The sequence below is a fragment of the Phalacrocorax carbo genome, chromosome 10 (assembly GCF_963921805.1).
Source record: "Phalacrocorax carbo chromosome 10, bPhaCar2.1, whole genome shotgun sequence".
NCBI lineage: Eukaryota > Metazoa > Chordata > Aves > Suliformes > Phalacrocoracidae > Phalacrocorax > Phalacrocorax carbo.
The window spans coordinates 1,980,639-1,999,189 of NC_087522.1; the positions used below are offsets into that span (position 1 = coordinate 1,980,639).

Consider the following 18,551-nt stretch of genomic DNA (forward strand, 5'->3'; position numbering starts at 1 on the left):
CCGTGTATTTACCCCTGAAAAGCTTTGGGACTTTTTAAGTTATACCCTGGGGGATATCCCTGGGGGACGTGTTAGTTTGTCCTTCGGTCTGGGTTGGCATCAGCATCTCCCGTTAATTCCTGAGAGAATGCAAACGTCGATAAGGCTGCCAGACACCCCTTTGAAGTGAAAAACCTTAGCAACGGGACAAAGCCCCCCATAATTAGTACTTTGCAAGAAGCCATGTTCTTAACTGTTTTTTGGGACTGGTGTGAGCACAGCCCGAGCTGCAGGCAGCTCCGACAGGCACGGCCACGCAATACAGCCATAAACACATCACGTCCACCCCTGGCAACGTACCTCACTTCACGGGAGGTGTTGCTGCCCAGTGACCCCCCCGACACCCAGGGAGGATAACCGGAGCCAGCCGCGGGGCCAGGCTCGCTAGCCGGCTCCGTCCTAGCAGGGATGCGATAAGATGCTTCTCCTCCCCAGCTCCCTGAACTACGCCTGCCGTCCGCACCTGGGAGAATTCGCGTGTCAAATCAGGGGAACGGGTAAAAGGCACGCGGTAGTTTGCCCAATTACGGAATTTCTGCCGGCGTTACTGGGCGGAGGAGGAAGCGCGGGAACACCTGCGCCCGGCCTCCCGCTTCGGCGTATTTAACCACCCTGAGTCGCGCCTGGAGCTGCGTCTCTGCTCAGCCTCCAGCTGCCCTGGGGAGGGAGGAGCAGGCGTGGGGAAGATGAGCTGCAGCAGGTACCCCGTGGGTGTGAAGGCTGTAGGCTTGATGCAGTGCAGAAAGCAGAAGGTACTTCAATTTTTTTTTTCGTTGGATATTTTTTCCTCCTCAAATATTTACAAATTGGGAAACTAGAGGGCTTTTTGAGTTACTCTTACAGGGCTATATGTGCTCATTTCCCTGCAGTGCTGGGATTAGGGTCTTGTGATCTGGGTCAGGGGTCTTGGACTTGTTTTTTAATGGTCTTAATAGCATAAGAAAAGAGTTATCTTGGATTCCACTGTCTTTCTGTTCACAGTGTCATAAATTTCTTCTGGTTTGAACAATGATTACCTATTTGGGGCCCTAAAATTATGGAAATATTTAATTTAATTTTTTAATGCGGCAGTCTCGCAGCCTCAACTAAACCACAGGTCCTGACAAATGCTGGTTGCTTGAAAACATCCAATATTGAACATTCCAATTTAAAAAAAAATGCACTTCTTTCCCCTTTTATTTTTCCAGAACTACATGATGTTTGTGTCTTGGTCGGATCAGAACAACATTCTCATCTACCGGACATTAGGAGACTTTAAGAGATTCCACGTAAGTGAATATTTCCCTGAAAATAGGATTCCTGTCCTGGGGAGGGGGGAAGGAGCCCGGCTGTGCACCGGGGCTGCAAAGCATCACTATTCTCTTCTCCTCGCTTTTAGAAAGAGCTGAAGAGGAAATTCCCCATCGAGAGCGGCTCGCTCAGGAGATCTGACCGGACAATACCCAGGTTTAAAGGTAAGGAGAACAAATCTCTGATGGCCCAACAAACCCGACGGAGCTGTCGGGGACGGTCGTAACCGATGACATAAACCTCAGCCTCTGAGCCGGGCCTTCCTCCGGCACACATTAACAGCTCACTCCTGCTCGTGGTGTGGGACTGCTGGGTTACATCGATGTCCTTGCGTCTATGACTAACTTAAAACAACCTAGATTTTAAGAGATAATTAATTGCACTTGGTAAACTAATATTACTTTAAATATTGGCCCAGAGCTCTTTGCAACATTTACATGTGAACAAAGATGGATTTTAGACATTCAAAAATTGTATCAGGAGCAATTAAAAACGAGAGGGAGGCTGAGGCAGCTTCTGTCTCGGCTTCTCTTACAGTTTGGGCTTGTGTGGGGAAGGGCAGCCCCACAAAAGATGCTGCTCTCAAGGCATCCAGACCTGGTGTTGCCTTACACCGACTTTGCTCTTATTATTTTAAAGATGCAAATGTGAAGCAGCGGAAGAACGGGAAGCCGAGCAGGTGCCTGGAGATACTGAAACTGGTGGAAACTTACTCCCAGGAGCTGCTGAAAATGGATGCTAAAATCTCCCAGTCTGAAGACGTGATACAGTTTTTCAGGGCACAGACCCAAGACCTAGATCCCTCCTTTCCCGAAAACAGGTATGAAATCGTATTTGTGGTTTTTTATTTGTATGAAACATAGGTTACAGAAAATGGGTAGAAGAAAAACAGTTACATACCAGGGCAGCAGAGCAGGGAAGTTCTACTGAATGCTTTAATATACATCTGTGTTGTTTCTGATGCCTAAGCTTTTCTTGGCCTACTGCATAGATGATTTTACCAAAATTAATACTAAACTCAACCTCCCATGTGAGTTTTCAGTAAGCTGATATTAAACTTGACTTTTCAGTGTTGTGATCATGCCATCAGAAATTGGAGGGGAAAAGAAAAACCAGCCACGGCAGCAGCTCTCCTCTATTACGCGCCCCCAGGCATCCCAGAGCTACAGATGCGTGGAAACCTTTGAAACCAAAGACGCAAAGAACAAGACTTTCAAAGTCGCCCAGAAGGAAATTGTTGAAGTGTTAATCAAGGACATGACCGGTACGTGCGATAGGGCTCCTTCAGTTTTGGGGATAGGTGGGGTGGATGGATTCACAGCCTGGCAAACGCCGGGTCGGCAGCATCACGGGTGCGGGTGGGTGTCTGTACACGAGGCGTCCTTACCCGGATGTACACGGGAGGAAGGAGCAAAGCGTGGCCACACGGCTCGGGCCAGGCACTGAGCTGCTCTGCAGGCTGCCCCTCCTGTCTCTTGTGGCAGAGCAGCCCCTTCCCAGGGATATTATGGTCATCTGTCTACTTGCAGGCTGTTAAAACCCCCTTTTTTGTTGTTGTTGTTCTGTTTGCTGCAGGGTGGTGGCTAGTGGAAAACGCCGACAAGCAGATAGCCTGGTTCCCAGCCTCGTACCTGGAAGAGATGGATGTCCACAAGGACACCCAGAGTGCCTTGAGCTCAAACGAGGAGGGTAAGTCTGCTTCTGGCTCCCTGGGGCACCACACTCCTTCAAATAAATGAGTTCTGTAAAAACCCCACTATAACCGTTGCTTGGAGTCCCTGCCTGGAGCTCTGACTCCTCCGATCAGCTCCGCCACCAGCTGTGGGTCCCCGAGCAAATCACTCGCTCACAGGGACACTCCTCACGCAGCTCCCGCTCGCTCCCCAGGGCTGCTGAGCTCGGTCACAGGGGTGGAGGCATTACCTCTGCGAGGCAAAAACGGCCTCCCCCTTCTCCCCGCAGGCAGCCTGTACTTCGTTGTGCGGGCCTACGAGTCTCAGGAGGCAGACGAGCTCTCACTGAACAACGGCGTCGTCGTGGAGGTGGTCAGGAAATCTGACGATGGCTGGTGGCTGATCCGGTAAGGCGGCTTTTCCGAAGCTCTCGTTCCCCAAGGGAGCCGGTTACCTGCTGCAGGTGCTTCTTGCCCGCTCCTCCCCAGGCGGGGAGCAGAGAAGCTCTCCTGAGCTGACTGCCCTCGGCAAGGGATGGTTTCCCCATCCTCAAGCCCTGCGTACAGCATTGGGCTGAGGCCTCACCTGCGTCCCCTGGGTGCTCTGCTCCCTCCCCTTGGTCTCAGCTGGGAGAAGAGCTCTTTTCAGTGTTGCTTTTCATCCTTCCCCTTCAGATACAATGGCCATACAGGCTACATGCCCTCCATGTGCCTCCAGCCCTACAAGAATCCTCACCACAAGCTCCAGACCATCATAAATTGCGGGCTCAGTGTCTCCACCCCAAACCTCTGCTCCTCCCTGACGGCTCCCCAGCCCCGGGGTGAGGCCGTGGGACAGCACAGGGTGCAGGCTTGCTCTTCCCGTGACCGGACTGAAGAGGACGTGAGCTCTCAGAGAAGCAGATCCAGGTCTCTGCCCAGGGCCAGCTCCAGCCCAGACCTGGAGTCAGACAGCTCATCTCTCAGCTTGGGCAGCGGCAGCGAGCGGGACGGCCGCCTGAGCTGGAAGCCTGACTTGTCAAGATCTCTGCCCGAAGTTGAGCAGGCCACGAGCTCTCCCCTGGGGCATGCCTTGGCCACCCGCAGCAGCAAGTCTCCACACCTCACCCACAAGGACAGGAACGATTCTGGCTTTGTGGAGTCATCTGCAGCTGATCTAAGCTACTCCCTCACAGACCCAGACTTGGCCGCTTGTGTCCCCAAGGTGCCCGCACGCCCCTCAGCCCACGAGATCCTCCAGAAGTGCAGCACTGTCACGAAGCGAGCCGTGCAGCAGTCTTCCTCCCGGCCGGCGCTCCAGGCTCTGTTCCCTCTCCCAGACGTGCACTAGTGTCCCCAAGGGGGTCACGGACCCAGCCCTGGGCCAGCCCCACGACCGAGAGCCAGGCGCCCTCCTCACCCGAGTCCCGCAGGAGCCGTGGGCAGCGGCGTGGGGAGCGCCAGGGCTTGGGACCGTCGCTTTCCAGGGCCGCTGCCAGATCCTGACGAACAGGCACGCAAACATTGCTTCCCCGGGTAACGCCGGCTCATGCTGCAGCTCGCCCGGGGAGGCCGCCGAGCCAGGAGGGGCTTTCCTGGAGTTAGCAGGAGAGGATTTTGTGGTTTAACTTATCAGGCGAGCCGGGGCAGCTGCAGATGTGTCAGCTCCCGTGTCAGTTAGAGGTGACTTTGCAGCCTGTTAATTCCCTCAGGCAGGTATTTATCCTGCGATGTAGTACGTGACAATTTCACAGTCGTTCCTGCGTTATTCCCCACGTGGCGGGGAGCTGGCAGAGCTGCAGCCCCCCGAGAGCCAGCTGAAACCCAGGCGGAGTGAGTGACGTGTAGCTCAGGAGCTCTTGGGTAGTGGGTGGGGATGGGATGGTACAGCCACGGGAATGTCACTTAGCTGAACCCCCTATTTCATGTAACTTTTTTTTTTCTAAACTCTTTGCCTTTTGGGGTTTTTGGGTTGCGGGGTTTTTCATTTGGGTTTGGTATAGTTAGAAAAATAGTTATAAAAATGCTTAAGTCTTTTATATAGATAGTTACCTTTAATTTTAGTTGTTCTCCCAGGTATCTCAATTTTTTTAGAAACAAGCAATTTAACCAGCTTGTGAGATGTTTATGTTCTAAATACATTTTTGTCTCTAAAATAAAATACACATAAATATCTATGAAGGCTGCTTGGTTTTTATACTTCCAGAAGCTGCTCGCTGGGGAATTAAAATTGCACTGATTTCCCTCCCAGGCACTAATATTCGGGGCGGGCACAGGCGGGAGACCTGCCTTGGCCCAGGGCGCCATTTGTCCAAGCAAAGAAAACACTCACTGACCCAACTCTGACCAACACCCGCCGCCTCGCTGGGCTTTGGGATCTGATACGACAGTGCCGGTGGCGTCCCCCAACTCCGCGCCGTCTTTAAAGGCCAACTGCTCGTTCCGAGCCAGGTTCTGCCTTTTCTCCAAACTAAGCGTGGTTTAAGTGTCAGGGTGTGAAAGTACAAAGGGAAGCCACAGCTCGGCCAAAGGACTGACCCCTTCCCCTCACAAAGCCCCAAGGAGATGGAATATTGGACTTGTTTTAGAAATTTAAACTTTAAAAATTTATTATAAAATACAGGAATAGTCCAGCTGCCATACCTCGTGGGGAAGCAGTTCAGGCTCTCCCCTCCGGAAAGAGCAACTGGCAGGAGGGGGGGTGTCACAATGTCATGTCCTCCTGCTGGGCTGTGTCCGCCAGCCTCATGTTTTGCCACATGAAATCAATGAACATGGAGGCCTGCAGCAATCGGCTCAGTCTCTGAAAGTGGCGCTCTGCAGAGAGAGAAATCCAACCATTGGCATCACAGGAGAGAAAGCTCACCAGAACGGGGTGACAAAAACCTCCCTTCTCTTTACCCATGACACAGGAGGAGGGCGCAGGCCCACGGCCCGCCCCTGCGGCGCGGCTCACCCGTGTAAGGCAGCAGGGACTCCACGGCAGATTTAATGCCCGAGTACTGCAGGAGGTTGTCCGGTGCTTCGTGCTTCAGGAGGGTTTCAATGACAGCTTGGGCCTCGTGGCAGTTTCGAGAGTTCGTGTTCCACGTCACCAGGAACGTTAACACCGCCTCTAGGGAGGAAGGAAATCTGTACGCGCTGGCTGTGCCGGGGGGCACTGGTGTGCAGGAGATGCTGGTTAGAAAACATCTCGCCTGTGTCACAGAGCGGTTCAGCCAGGCAAAGGCACTCGCACGAGCTCAGATCAGTTGCTGCTGTGCACCACGAGCAGCAGCAGCACAAAGAAGCCGGCCCTGGGCAGCAAACCTGCATGAGGGTGGTGGGAGCTCAGTGGTAAACGCTGACTCCGGGGAGATTCTTCTCCTTTTAATTCCAGTTGAGAAAACAAACCCCTAACCTGAAAGGTTTTAGCACTTAAACCATGTTGTAACAAACCTTTCTGATCCTTCCGGAGCCGAACGATGTTCTCTTCCAAGTGCTTCCTCCCGTCAGCTTCCTTGAGGATGGCTGCAGAAGAGAGAAATGAAGAGTCCATGCGAGAGTCCAGCCCGCACGCGCCGAGGGCGGGGAGACCATCTGTTATCTGGGGTGATTCCACTTTGGAGAACAGGAGCCATAAGAGAAAGGGAAAACTGAGGCTTTCCAATAATTAGACTTTGTAGCCTTTGTCTACCTGGAAGAGATGTTCTGGAAGGCCAAGGGGGCAGGAAAAGCGCACAGCGTTGGACTCACCTTTGACCACCATCAATGCTGTGTGTGGACGATCCAGAGAGATTGCCAGCCCTAAAGCTTTGAGGTATCTTTTCTCGTGAAGCAGGTTAGAAAGCTCTTGCTCTCTGGAAAACAAATCAGGGTCGAGGGAAGGAGACAAAGATTTGGTTTGTGGGCAAAAAAAGCACTCTAATGAAAGCTGCAGATTTGGCAATAACAGCGTGCAGAGGTTTAACGCCATGAAGTTAGTATCACTGTATCACTTGCCAACGAACGCCTCGGTGCCCTCGCTGTGCAGATAATCACCCTGGCATGCTCGAGGGCTCCCTGAACTGCTCAGTGCTGGCTGAAGCAGGAGGAAGTGAAAGTAGGTTTTGGTGGTTTGGCTTTGCTTATCTCAGCAGTGCATAAACGTGAAACTAGTCAATTGGCAAGGTGACAATATTCTAGGAAGGCTTTGCAGGCACTAAAGATAAACTACGAGGTAGAAGAGACACTGCTGTGCCTTGAGAGTCTCTAAGTAGCTACATGAGGTAGTATTCCAATTAGACGGAGCTGGACACCGTACGAGTGGATGGTTACACTGGACAGAGTGTGCAAAAATGAGCTGCGGAAGGCAAAAAACTCCTTACTTCATTATCTGCTCCTCCTGTTTAGCTTGAGCTTCTTTCTCTTCAATTTCAGTGACATCCTGTTAAAAAATAAACCAAGATACAACTTTGTCAGACCTTGCTTTAATACAGGTGAATTTTTATTTACCCATTAAGTGATTAGGAGACCGGTTTCTGCAGCAAGATCTCTAGGTCAAGTACTTAAATGCTAAATCCAGCAACTCACAACTTCCCTCCAAACCACCTTCAGAACACCGGCACTGGGCAGGCTGCTGAGGCCCATCGGCTTTTCCTTCTACAACATCAACTGGGGCAATACGATAGGGCCAGAAGAACCCCCAAACCCCAAGACGTGCCTTAGCGACCTGATTTCGAAGTGCAGAAAATGAGGAGAGCACATGTCACGCTGGGACAGTGAGGAACAAGCCACCGGGATCCCGAGCTCTCCAACTGCGTTCCGATTACTAACCCAGAGAGGGAGCACAGGAGCACCCCGTACTGTACCTTCCACAGCATGATGCAGGAGTCACTGGACGCTGTCACAACCATATCGTCTTGCTTGTTAGAGTGAAGACCCCAGATTTTATCTTCATGACCATCTAACGTTTTCACACACTCATTTGTTTTAATTGTCCAGAGTTTTAAGAGACCGTCAGAACCGCTTTTAGAAGAGAAACACAACAAAAAGAATCACTGCATAGAGCCATTCCTGCTCTGCCCCACCTCAAATATCAGATAAACTCGTACCATTCCAATGCTCATCAAACATGAGCAGAATTAACCAAAACCGCCGAGGGTGAGGTGTGCCCTCAGCTCTGCCTAACCACGGTAGCTGCCACCAACCCGGCAATGTCCCAGCAGCTAACCAGACCCCACAGCACAGCTGGAGAAGAGGAAGGTAACTTAGCCCTGCGGAAAAAGCTTGGCATAAACATGGCATCTTCCTGTCAGTCCTTCCAAAACTAAATCCATTGCACGAGACTCCTCCCTCCTGCTGCTGAAATCGGATGAGGGCATTTCTCTTCTGATCTGCTTTGGCATCTTTCGCTAGACTCCTGGTGTAGGCACTCACCTGCTGAGCAGTTGCGTTCCTCGGCTTACAAAAATGATCTTCAGAACAGAGGCATCATGACCTTCAAAGGTCTGGAAAACAAGACACAAGCTCAAAAACAAGCTCAAAAGCGTCAGAGTTGTTGTCAGGCCTTTCGAGAGCATCCTCTTTCAAGAGGATAATACTTCCTCCTAAAGCCCAAATAGCTAAGTTCCAAACATCAGCCTCTCTCCTTGGGACTTCTGTAGGTTAAAAGGCCAGTGGGAAATGGCTTGCATTTCCTCAAACAACCCACTTGCTTAAAACTTGTTGCCCGAGGCCATGCTGCCAACGGTCTGAATGACGAGGCTGTGGGCATAGGCTGCGTCCCCAAAAGGTTGATCCCCAGAGAGGCAACACTGCTGGGCAGAGCACGGCACAGAGAAGCAACTGCCTTCTCATCGGCTTAGCGAGACGCTACTGGACTGCAAAGACAGTTCTTCCATGAAGAGAGAGTCTGAAATTTAAACTTGCGAGGTTTTCCTCATGGCCACAGCTGCGTCAGGCAAAGCCAGCTTTCTTTCAAAGCTTGAAAGTGCTTTTCCCTTATGATCAACCATGTTGCTCACTGGTTAGCTAGAAAAGACAGACCACTTGGGCACCGGGCAGATGATCTCATCCTGGAGGAGGCGGCTAGACCTGGATAGCTCTTCCTTCGGCACGGCCACCTTGTTACATTTCAGCTGCACTAACTAGCACATACATTTCTGAAGCGGCCCTAACCAACCCCTGCAGCCTGTGAGGGCTGCCTAGAGCAAGGGGCAGCCTAACTTCTCGTTACCTTCAGACAGCTGAAGTCCCGAAGCCCCCAAAGCTTCAGGGTCCCATCTGCTGAAGAGGTGGCCAAGATCTGATCCACGGGGGAGAACTGCACACACCAGATCCCGCGCTTATGTCCGGTGAAGACACCCAGCAAAGAGCAGTCAGAACAGGACCACAGCTTGGCCAGCCGATCCTGCGACCCTGTGGCAATGAGCTTGTCATTCGGAGAAACTGCCACGCTGTTTATGTCCTAGAGAAGTCACGCAAGTACAGAGAGTGCAAAGCAGTTTCAGTCTTTGCTCTTGGACGGGTAATCAATGTAGGGTACAGCAGAGGAGAGAAGGACTTAAGTACTAAAAGCACGTTCTGACGTTAGGTGGAGCTTTACCTTGTTATGACCCCTCTCAGTCACTTTTGCATGAAGGGTTTCTGGACTGGAGATCAAGGCTGCTTTTGCTTTGGAAGTGAGGGATTCTGGGATATTCCAGATCTTGATTGTGCAGTCCTGGCTGCTGGTCACTATGAAGCTTTCTTTGAGTCTGAAAGGAACAGAAGAGTTAAGTGTAAGGAAGCAAAACAGTGGCTTCCCCTGCACAGAAAAAAAAGGCTCTCTCCTCCCCTACCGGGATCTACACACATTCAGTCGCTCTGCCGGGATGTGAAACAGTGATTTAATGTTTTTTAAGCTGTCTTTCATTTTACTGAGGTCTCTGGAACAGCCTCCAGCAATTCAGACGTTAGGCAAGAGCACTGCTAGCTCTCTTCATTTACAGACAAAGGTGTACTGCAGCTCTTGAACAGCCGAGCTGGGCTTCCAGGCTGTTAGGCAGCACGAAGAAAGCAGAACTGATGAACAGACACGCTATTCAAGCAGGCACCTTCATAGACACTTTCCCTTCAGCACCCAACCCTCCTCTCCAGGTCACTCAAGCTTTACCTGGCAACTTATCCAGCTGCTGCTCTTTAAGGCAAATGGGAGTTAGACTGACAAAGAAATGCAAACTTTACCCTTCAAACTCAGAGCACGGTGACAAGCTGGCGCCAAGAACAAGAAACAGGATGGCTTGGAGGCAGGCATCCACCCAAACATTTACCCTGAGGACCAGCAAAGCAGCCATGACTCCTGCTCACAAAGGACCCTTGCCTGGTTTTACTTACCTTGAGCAAGAGACAGCGCCTACCCCATGCGCATGACCCAGTCCTTGGGCAACACAGACCACCCTTCCATCTTTGTTCATCCGCCAGACTCGAATGCTTTTGTCCTGTCATGGGAGAGGACAGAAACGGCTGTGCTTTTTTGACAAGTGATCAGTTCCCCATGCGTTCGTCACACCCGCGAGCCTGACTACCCACTTATTTTCAAGCCTGAACCTTTGCCTGCATTGGTCAGAGCAGGTGAGGGCAGGCACAGCCAGGCAGGGTGTGATTCCAGCTGGGAGGTTTCTTTCTGGGTGTATCGGGGCAGGCGGCACCTTTTCTTCCAACACAGTTTTTACACACCGCTCCCCATCAGCCTGACGCTACTCATGTCTCTGAACTCTAATGCGAGAGCAAGACGCTCGGAGAACAAGGCATCTCCTTTCAGGCTAATAAAATACAAACCATTCACATTTCCCCAGGGACAACACTAAAAAGGGACAGCAGAACCACCTCGTGTTTGGGGGGATGCAGCAGACAGGAATTCCACCTGAACCAAAGCCCCTTCTGCATGGCCAAAAAGCAATACAGCTCTGCCCATAAAGATCACTAGAAACAAAGAGTTGCATTAAATGAAGAAAGCTAACACACCTTAGCACAGCTGACGAACATCAGGCCTTTTCTGAAGACATCCAAAGCAAGAATTGTTTCTAAACAGAAGAAGAAAACACAGCTGGATGCCAAGTAATACCGAAATAGGACAAGAGATGCATGAATTAACGAGCCCACTGCTTACTGACTGGGGACAGGTTTGGGACACTCGGAATGTATCCGCGCTCGCTGGCTGCTTACGGCACCGGTGCGGGCCTCCCACTCGCAGCCACAAAACTGCATTCGGAGCTCATGCACCTACATCTTTAGCTCCAGATTAAATTGATCTCGCTGCTAGTGAAAGGGACAGAACTGACAGAGCTGGAGAAAGAAAACCAGTGTTGCCAAAATCAGGACGGGAGAATATATCCTTTCTCCACACAACTCCAAAAACCTGTTGCGGTGCTGTTCCAGAGAGCACTCAAGGACTTCAGCACCCACAGAACAGTTGTGAGAGAAGCTGGATGAAGAAATACTTGCACATCACCCTCCCAGCCACGTCAGAGCTGACCACGCGCACCTGTGTGGCCGTAGAGGATCTGGCAGTGCGACGTTGCCAGTTCAAACACTTTCAGCTGAGGGCTGTTGGTAGCCACGACAATGTGAGAATCACCAGGCCCAAGGAACTTCACATCCAGAACCTCATCGTTGTAACCTGCAAGCTGAGGACAGCAGATATATATAATAAATGTAATATATATTATATTTTGGAATATTTTTTTGACTGTCTGAATTAGTGTCACAGCACTATTTTGAAACTTGCTGAGTAGCGTGTTTTGCTAAAGGCAAATATTTAAATTATAGACCAGAATCTGTTGCTTTATTATCATAACCTAATAGATGGATCAACATATTATTTTTAATGTGGCCAGTGGAGAGAAGAGAAAAAGAAATATTTTAACTTCTGAAATCTACTTTCATGCAGAACGGGAAGAAACTACTTCACTCACTCTATTGGAAATGCTGCTAGATTAGCAAAATGACAATATGATAAAGTTAAAGTAGCAGCACACTAGGTCTATGTTTTGTATTATCTTTGCAAGACTCCTGGTTAAAAAGCAACACAAATCATTCTAGTGACTGCATTTCTTGAAGATGGAGAGAGAAAAACCCTTGAAGCAAAAAATGGGAAGGGCACGGTGGTTACTTCCATTCGCTGTCCCTTCAACCACATATTTAGCTGAAACCAAAACTGCGTATTTAATAGAACTGGGAGCGCAGAAAGGAAAATATAATTATTGGTATGAAATACAGCTATCCCAGGCATAGGTATTTTAGAAAATACACGGCAGAATAGAAACAGTTGAACAGGGAGAAGTCAGCGGGTTAGAGATGTGCGGAATGGCACCGTGCTCAGTGAGGATGAGCTGCTGTTACCTTTCATTTAATACTAAGTGTAAAAACCTTTTTTACACATAAGCTGGGGCACGGGAGGATTTCTGGCTAGGCCTGTTCTGCTTTCTTCTTCCTATGTTTGTCTCAGTGCAACACTCCTCCAAACAACCCCACCAGTGAAACTGGCTTTCTGGCTTGTAACCAAGGAACGGTTCAAATACAGGCAGGAGACGAGGGCGCCCCTGGACAAAGCTTTCACCAGAAGCAGAGCCAAGCCTCAGGTATGGATAAAGGAAGAGGAAAAGGGAGGCTGAGGGTTGTTACCTGCTTCCTGAGCTGGAGAGTTTGAGCGTCATATAAAACAATGTTGTGTTCCATGGACACCGTGACAATCTCGTTCCTCTCGGGCACAAGCATGCACTGGGTGAGACTGTGCTCGCTGGCCTCCTCCTTCGACTCAAAGGGCACAGGCTGCGTATACACACAAGCAGCTGTGGCAACTTCCCAAACTTTCAGGATGCCTAACAAAAATGGTGATAGAAATTATCTGTCAGAGCCACTGGGTTAGACACTGAATATTATTTTTCTTGCCCAAAGAATATAAACCAAACCCTGGCTTTGCCTACTGGAAAAAGCTATGCAGCTTTAAGGCAGGACTGCAAAGAGATCCAATTGCAGTGGCACGAAGGGCCACAAAGCTTTTCTTCTTCAGTCCAAGTCAAACTTTACTGTGGTTTGGAAACATACATAAAGCTCCACAGCACACCCGATCAATCCTGCTCACCCACCGCTGCCGGAGCAGCTCAGGAGAAGGCTCTGCTCCCCAGCCCCCAGAGTTCAGCCCGAGGCTCCTGCTGCTCAAAGGACGCACATCCCAGGAATAACGGCAGTGTCTTAAGTACCGTCCCTCCTCAGCCTCCAAATCTGGCAGCGCGGTGCCAGGACACCCACCTTTGCTGCCAGCTGTGACAAAGTGCAACCCTTGTTTCTTCACACCCAGCTGTGAGAAATCGCCCTTTTCAGGTAACAAGACAGCAGTTTCCACACTCTGCAAAAGAGTTGGCCAAACACCAGCTGAGCGCAAGGCACCACAGCCCCGTTTCAGCAACCAGAGCTGTGCAACAGCCCACTAGTGCCGACAGACAGACACACAAACCACGCGCCACTGCCCCAGACAGCGTGACTACTGAGCACAGGCAGGCAGACACAATGAGAGAACAAAGTTTTTACGTGACTGTCCCTCCTTCCCGCGCCAGCACTGGGGCAGTGGAGGCAGAGGTGGCATATATATCCTGAAACTGCCCAGGCACAATCACACCAAGCAAGGAAAGAAAGAAAATAAACAGCTTTAGACACAGAGTTTTAAGGTCTCTGGAAAGTAAAAGGGAGAGAAACCTTATTTCATAATATAGGAATATAAGAGGGAGAGGTACCATACGAGCTGTGACCTAGAAGCTCCAAAGGATCTCAAAGGAATAAATAAAATGCAATTTCACCTCATAGACAGGGACGGTTCGTTTACTTTCTCTGGTTTTCAGGTCCCACACCATGCAGATTTTATCACGGCCAGAACTGCAAGTCAAAAGAGCAGCTTCAGTGCTAAATCTATGCAGCTCAGGCTCCGAGTGCAGATCTGGAATTGTGGGAAGAGGCCCATAGGAAAGCAGGCAGAAGCCCTCCACGTGACAGCACGGTATATCGCCAGACACACAAAACCAGTCACTCGCTTGTGTAGACAAGCGGAGACCGAACACCCGTAGCAGTCCTTCCCCTCAGAGGGCACCTTCCCCGACCCTGCAGCAACACCCAGTCTGTGGCAGGAGGCAGGGTGAGGGGGGGAGAGAGGCTAAGCCTCTGCCAGGTTTTACCTAATGAGCGTGTTTCCACCTGCAAAGGCCAGCGAGGTGACGGCACTGAAGTGGCCATCCAACACAGCAACACACTTGCTGGAATTCAGGTCCCAGATGCGGATTTTGTAGTCGATGGAGGAGGAGAAGAGTTGCAGGCGGGAGGAATCAGGGTGGAACTCAACAAGGCTGGACAGAAGGAGATGCACTTGAGCAGGACAGATTAAACTCTCTGGCATTAGCCCAGCATTTAAATAAACGTACATTCTACACAAAGAGTTTGACAGATCAGTTGACATGAATTTATACCAGGACTTTCTTTGTAGGACTTCATTCCTCTGCCACCCACCAGGAAAATTTAGTTGATCTTTGCCAGTCTTACACGGTCTTGAGGCAGAGATATTCCATTTAGATCCCAACAAATTTCTTGTTCAAACCTCTCCTCTCTGGGCTAAAGTCCGTCACAGCCCTGCTCCTTCACTAGAAATCTCAAGAATCAGGGAAAGGAGCCCAGAACGTGCTTGGAATGGGCCTTTACATTCCGTTAACTCAAGACATTTCACATCAGCCCCACCATCCAAGCATCACACTAATGTCAGTGACTGACAAAAACGGCTCATCCTTACTGTACAACTCCTGAAGATCCTTTTAGGTTGTGTGTGCAGTACTGTTTGATCATATCCCAGATCTTAATGGTGCTGTCGCAGCCACCTGGGAAAAGAAGAGCACAGAAGGATGAATGACAGGAGAGAGAGACACAGGAGGTTCTACATTATCAGCAACTGTAAAATTTTATGGGTTGCAAAGGCAGCAGAAGGAAAATGAATCCAATAACAACCTCCCACACCAAGAGAGGCTCAGGGAGCACCTTATGCTTTCAGAGAGCTGGGCAAACCTGAAGTACAGTTAGGTTACGGGTCACACCTGACCTCCTCCACCTCCAGGAGTCCCAGTGCTACACCAGGATAACTATGCCACGCTGCCTCATAGACGCCTAATATTTATCAGCATTTTACTAATTATATTTTAGATAGAAGACTAAAAAGCTCCCTGTTGTCTGTCAAGACATCACTTCTATCTAAGTAAAACCTCTTCCGGTTGTGCCTGAGTTCAGGAGGTCACTACCGCAGGCTGTGTCTTGCTAAGCTAAATTATTCAAAAGCAGAAAGGCCACTCAACATCATTGCCATCGCGTGACACTGAAACAGGACCGTACCTGTGGCTAACAGCGTTGAAGTAGAGTCAAAGGCCATGCTAGCCACTGGGGCGACGTGCACGGCTTTCCACGTGCGAACGCACTTGCTCTCCCGCCAGTCCCATTGCTTCAGCAACAGGGCTCGGCTCCCTGTCACGAGGATCTACACAAAAGCAAGAAGGAAAGTGTGATTTACTGCTAATCAGGTTTTCACTTCCTTCGGTGCCAACACACAAAGCACAGAAATGCCGTGACACTCTCGAAGCTCAGTCTCTCAGCATGCCTTGCTCTGACTTGAGCCCAGAAGGGGAGACAGAGAGAAGCGCCTGAGAAGATTCCACAGAGATCTATGGAAATGCAGGGCGCTTCCAGGCGGAGCAGCCTTTGGTGTTCACTGGCTTTATGAGGGGGCCTGACAGAGCAGCACAGAAAACCAGGAAGCGAACACACACCTCATCATCGGGGCTAAGAACAAATGAAGTGATATCCTCTTCATCGTCCTATAGAAACAAAAGGAGAAAACCCAGAGTTAAACCACGAGTTAAACTCCGTGGAGTGGCACGCTCTCAGAGTTCCCTTCTCTACGTGCTTGGGACAACACCCTCAGACACGTGGGCGTGAATTTTGGGGTTGTCCCATGCAGGGACAAGAGTTGGACTTGATGATCCTTGCAGGTCCCTTCCAACTCAGGACATTTTATGATTCTGCTAACGCTAAGCGCACCCAGCTGTGCTTAGGGATATCTGAGAAACACCCACCTGCGTTTATCACAGAATCATGGAATGGGTTGGGTTGGGAGGGACCTTTAGAGGCCATCTAGTCCAACCCCCCTGCAGTGAGCAGCCTGACCTGGAAGGTTTCCAGGGGTGGGGCACTGACCACCTCTCTGGGCAACCTGAGCCAGGGTTTCACCACCCTCAGTGTAAAAACCTTTTCTTTATTTTTTTTCTTTTCCTTTTCCTCTCTCCAGCTACGTGAAAGGAGGTTGTAGTGAGGTGGGGCTTGGTCTCTTCTCCCAAAGAACTAGCAGTAGGATGAGAGGAAACGGCCTCAAGCTGCATCAGGGGACATTCAGTTTGGATATTCAGAAAAAGTTCATTACCAAAAGAGCGGTCAGGCCTTGGCACAGGCTGCCCAGAGAGGTGGGGGAGTCACCGTCCCTGGGGGGGTTCAAACACCGTGCAGACGTGGCACTTGGGGCCATGGTTTAGGGGGCCTGGGGGTGTTGGGTTGGGGGTTGGACTTGATGATCCTCGAGGTCTTTTCCAACCTCAATGATTCTATGATTATATGCAGTCTAAATTTACCGTCCTTTAATTTAAAACCACTACCCCTTGCCCTGTCACAACAGGCCTCACTGAAGAAATTGTCCCCATCAGAACCATTCCCGTCCTCCCCTCTGCTTCTTGCTCTTGGGAGCTTTACAGCAACAGCCGAGAAAACACCTCAGGGGCCTCGGAAACCCCAACCCCGGGGCTTCACCGGCAGCCAGCGGGGGCTGGGCCCCCTCCTCACCTGCTGGAGGCTGCGCAGAGCTCCTGTTTCCACATCGATGACGTTCAGCTTGGTCCCGCAGGGGCAAAACATGAACTTTCCATCCCGGTTTACCTGGAGAAAAGGGAAGGGGAAGCAGGGACGCTGACAGAGCCGGGAGGGGGGCGGCCCCACGCCCCCCCTCCTCGCCCCCACCCTACCTGCACTCGCCCCCCTTTGTAGAAGGGTTCAATCTTCCTCGACACGGCGTAGCTGGAAGGAAAAAAAAAGAGACACGGGCGGGCCGGAGGTTAAACGCGCGCCGCGGCCGCTGCCCCGAGCCCGGGCCCCGCCGCTCCTCACTTGCTCTTGAACCGCACGGGGCTGGCGGCGGCCGCCTCCATCTCCCGCTCCGCGTGCCGGCCGCTTCCGGCGCACGGAAGTGACGCACAGCGCCGCGCTGGGAGGGCGGAAGCCGCAAGCGCCATCTTTGGTGTGGGCAGGAAGCGTTCCCTGCCGGGACACCCCAACCCCTCCGGCACAGTCCGGCCCCGCACACCCGTGACTGCGCGGGGGTAAAACACACCCGCCAGCGGGACAGGGTCTGCCGCTGCGCCGCCCCGCTGCGCTCCGAAGCCTCTGCCAGCAGCGTACTCCCTTCCCCGCCCCACGGAAGCGGCTTCCCGGCCCCACCCACAGGGAAAAGCGGGATTTCTGGAAAATTAGAACAGAGACCACGAACGAAGTTTCAAGTAATTAATCTTTTATTGTATATAAAAATACATTACTGAATGGCTTCCAGCCGTCCCGGCTGCCAACGCGCTGTCCCGGCCTGCCGCAGCGCTCCCCCTGCCCAGCCAGGCTTCACCTTCGCAGGCGGTGGAGAGGGAAGAACCCCCGGAAAGGATCCGGCGGACGTCGGGGCCGGGGGGGAAGGCAGGGCCCGGCTCTGCAGGCCAGAACACCATCCGTCTGTCCGTCCGTCCAGGCCAAGCTCCGCACCTGCTGGCGGAGGGAAGGGAAAGGCAGCTCTCAGCAACGGCTTCGCCCCGTTAGTCCCCGCCATCTGCTCACCTCAGGTGTTATGGGAACATGGGTTTCACTCCCCACACGGTGCTGTGGGCAATAAGCTTAATGTTCCCTATGCTGTGGGCACAGTTATCTCACCAGGGGCCACGAGAGACCCCGAGTGATTTTCAGACTGCGCCTGGTCCTTCAGCTAACGCCACCCTGCAGACAGACTGTCGTAGGCCGCTCACTGAGGTCTTTCCCTCCATACCTCACCTGCCGCCGGCTCAGACAGCACTATTAGCACACCTCTAAGACGCTTTTTAAAAATCTCAAGAAACATGAAATACAGCAGACACCAGACAACCCGCTCCCCTCACAAGCAGCACCACCAACTCCCCCGCACCTACCCGCCGCTCGCGTCACACTAAGCGCCGCACGCGTGCGCGCCGCCTTTTATACAGGCTCCTGGATTTCCGGGGCCCCGCACCCTGTATAACTAAGAGAAACGCGCCGCTCTGCGCCGCAGTATATTCTCAATTCATCCCGCGGGGCTCGCATAGCCGGGCGGTGATCTCGCGAGACTTCTCGGAGTATAAATAGCCGGTAGTGGGGAGGCGCGGCCTTCTACGCTGAGAGATCACGTAAGTATGGCGCTGGGGTGGTGGCGGTGGCGCGGCCTGTGCCCTATCCGCGCCCATCGGGGCCGCCGGTGGCGTGAGGGCAGCCGCGCCGGGCCCGATGGTTT

General features: G+C 51.6%; 2 protein-coding genes, 1 long non-coding RNA gene and 1 other non-coding gene across 4 annotated transcripts; 1 reads left to right on the plus strand and 3 right to left on the minus strand.

The window, feature by feature from the left end:
• Positions 1–255: 255 nt before the first annotated feature.
• Positions 256–5,155, plus strand: NOXO1 (NADPH oxidase organizer 1). Its single transcript, XM_064461383.1, has 8 exons — positions 256–791; positions 1,227–1,307; positions 1,418–1,493; positions 1,969–2,149; positions 2,400–2,593; positions 2,905–3,018; positions 3,292–3,409; positions 3,677–5,155. Exons 1-8 carry the CDS (start codon positions 726–728, stop codon positions 4,329–4,331), a joined length of 1,485 nt encoding a protein of 494 aa, XP_064317453.1. The 5' UTR covers positions 256–725; the 3' UTR covers positions 4,332–5,155.
• Positions 5,156–5,559: 404 nt separating this feature from the next.
• Positions 5,560–17,266, minus strand: TBL3 (transducin beta like 3). Its single transcript, XM_064461382.1, has 22 exons — positions 17,159–17,266; positions 17,017–17,068; positions 16,838–16,930; positions 15,775–15,822; positions 15,344–15,485; positions 14,754–14,838; positions 14,149–14,316; positions 13,777–13,852; positions 13,232–13,328; positions 12,605–12,801; positions 11,466–11,607; positions 10,946–11,004; positions 10,316–10,419; positions 9,546–9,696; positions 9,177–9,407; positions 8,378–8,448; positions 7,810–7,966; positions 7,327–7,385; positions 6,716–6,819; positions 6,419–6,490; positions 5,937–6,095; positions 5,560–5,797 (listed from the first exon to the last, which is right to left on the minus strand). Exons 1-22 carry the CDS (start codon positions 17,197–17,199, stop codon positions 5,685–5,687), a joined length of 2,421 nt encoding a protein of 806 aa, XP_064317452.1. The 5' UTR covers positions 17,200–17,266; the 3' UTR covers positions 5,560–5,684.
• Positions 17,267–17,541: 275 nt separating this feature from the next.
• LOC135315146 (uncharacterized) lies at positions 17,542–18,454 on the minus strand. The gene is made up of 2 exons (XR_010374584.1): positions 18,214–18,454; positions 17,542–17,800 (listed from the first exon to the last, which is right to left on the minus strand). It is a non-coding gene; the product is annotated as an uncharacterized LOC135315146 (long non-coding RNA).
• LOC135315286 (small nucleolar RNA ACA64) lies at positions 17,876–18,000 on the minus strand. The gene has a single exon (XR_010374725.1). It is a non-coding gene; the product is annotated as a small nucleolar RNA ACA64 (small nucleolar RNA).
• Positions 18,455–18,551: the final 97 nt, after the last annotated feature.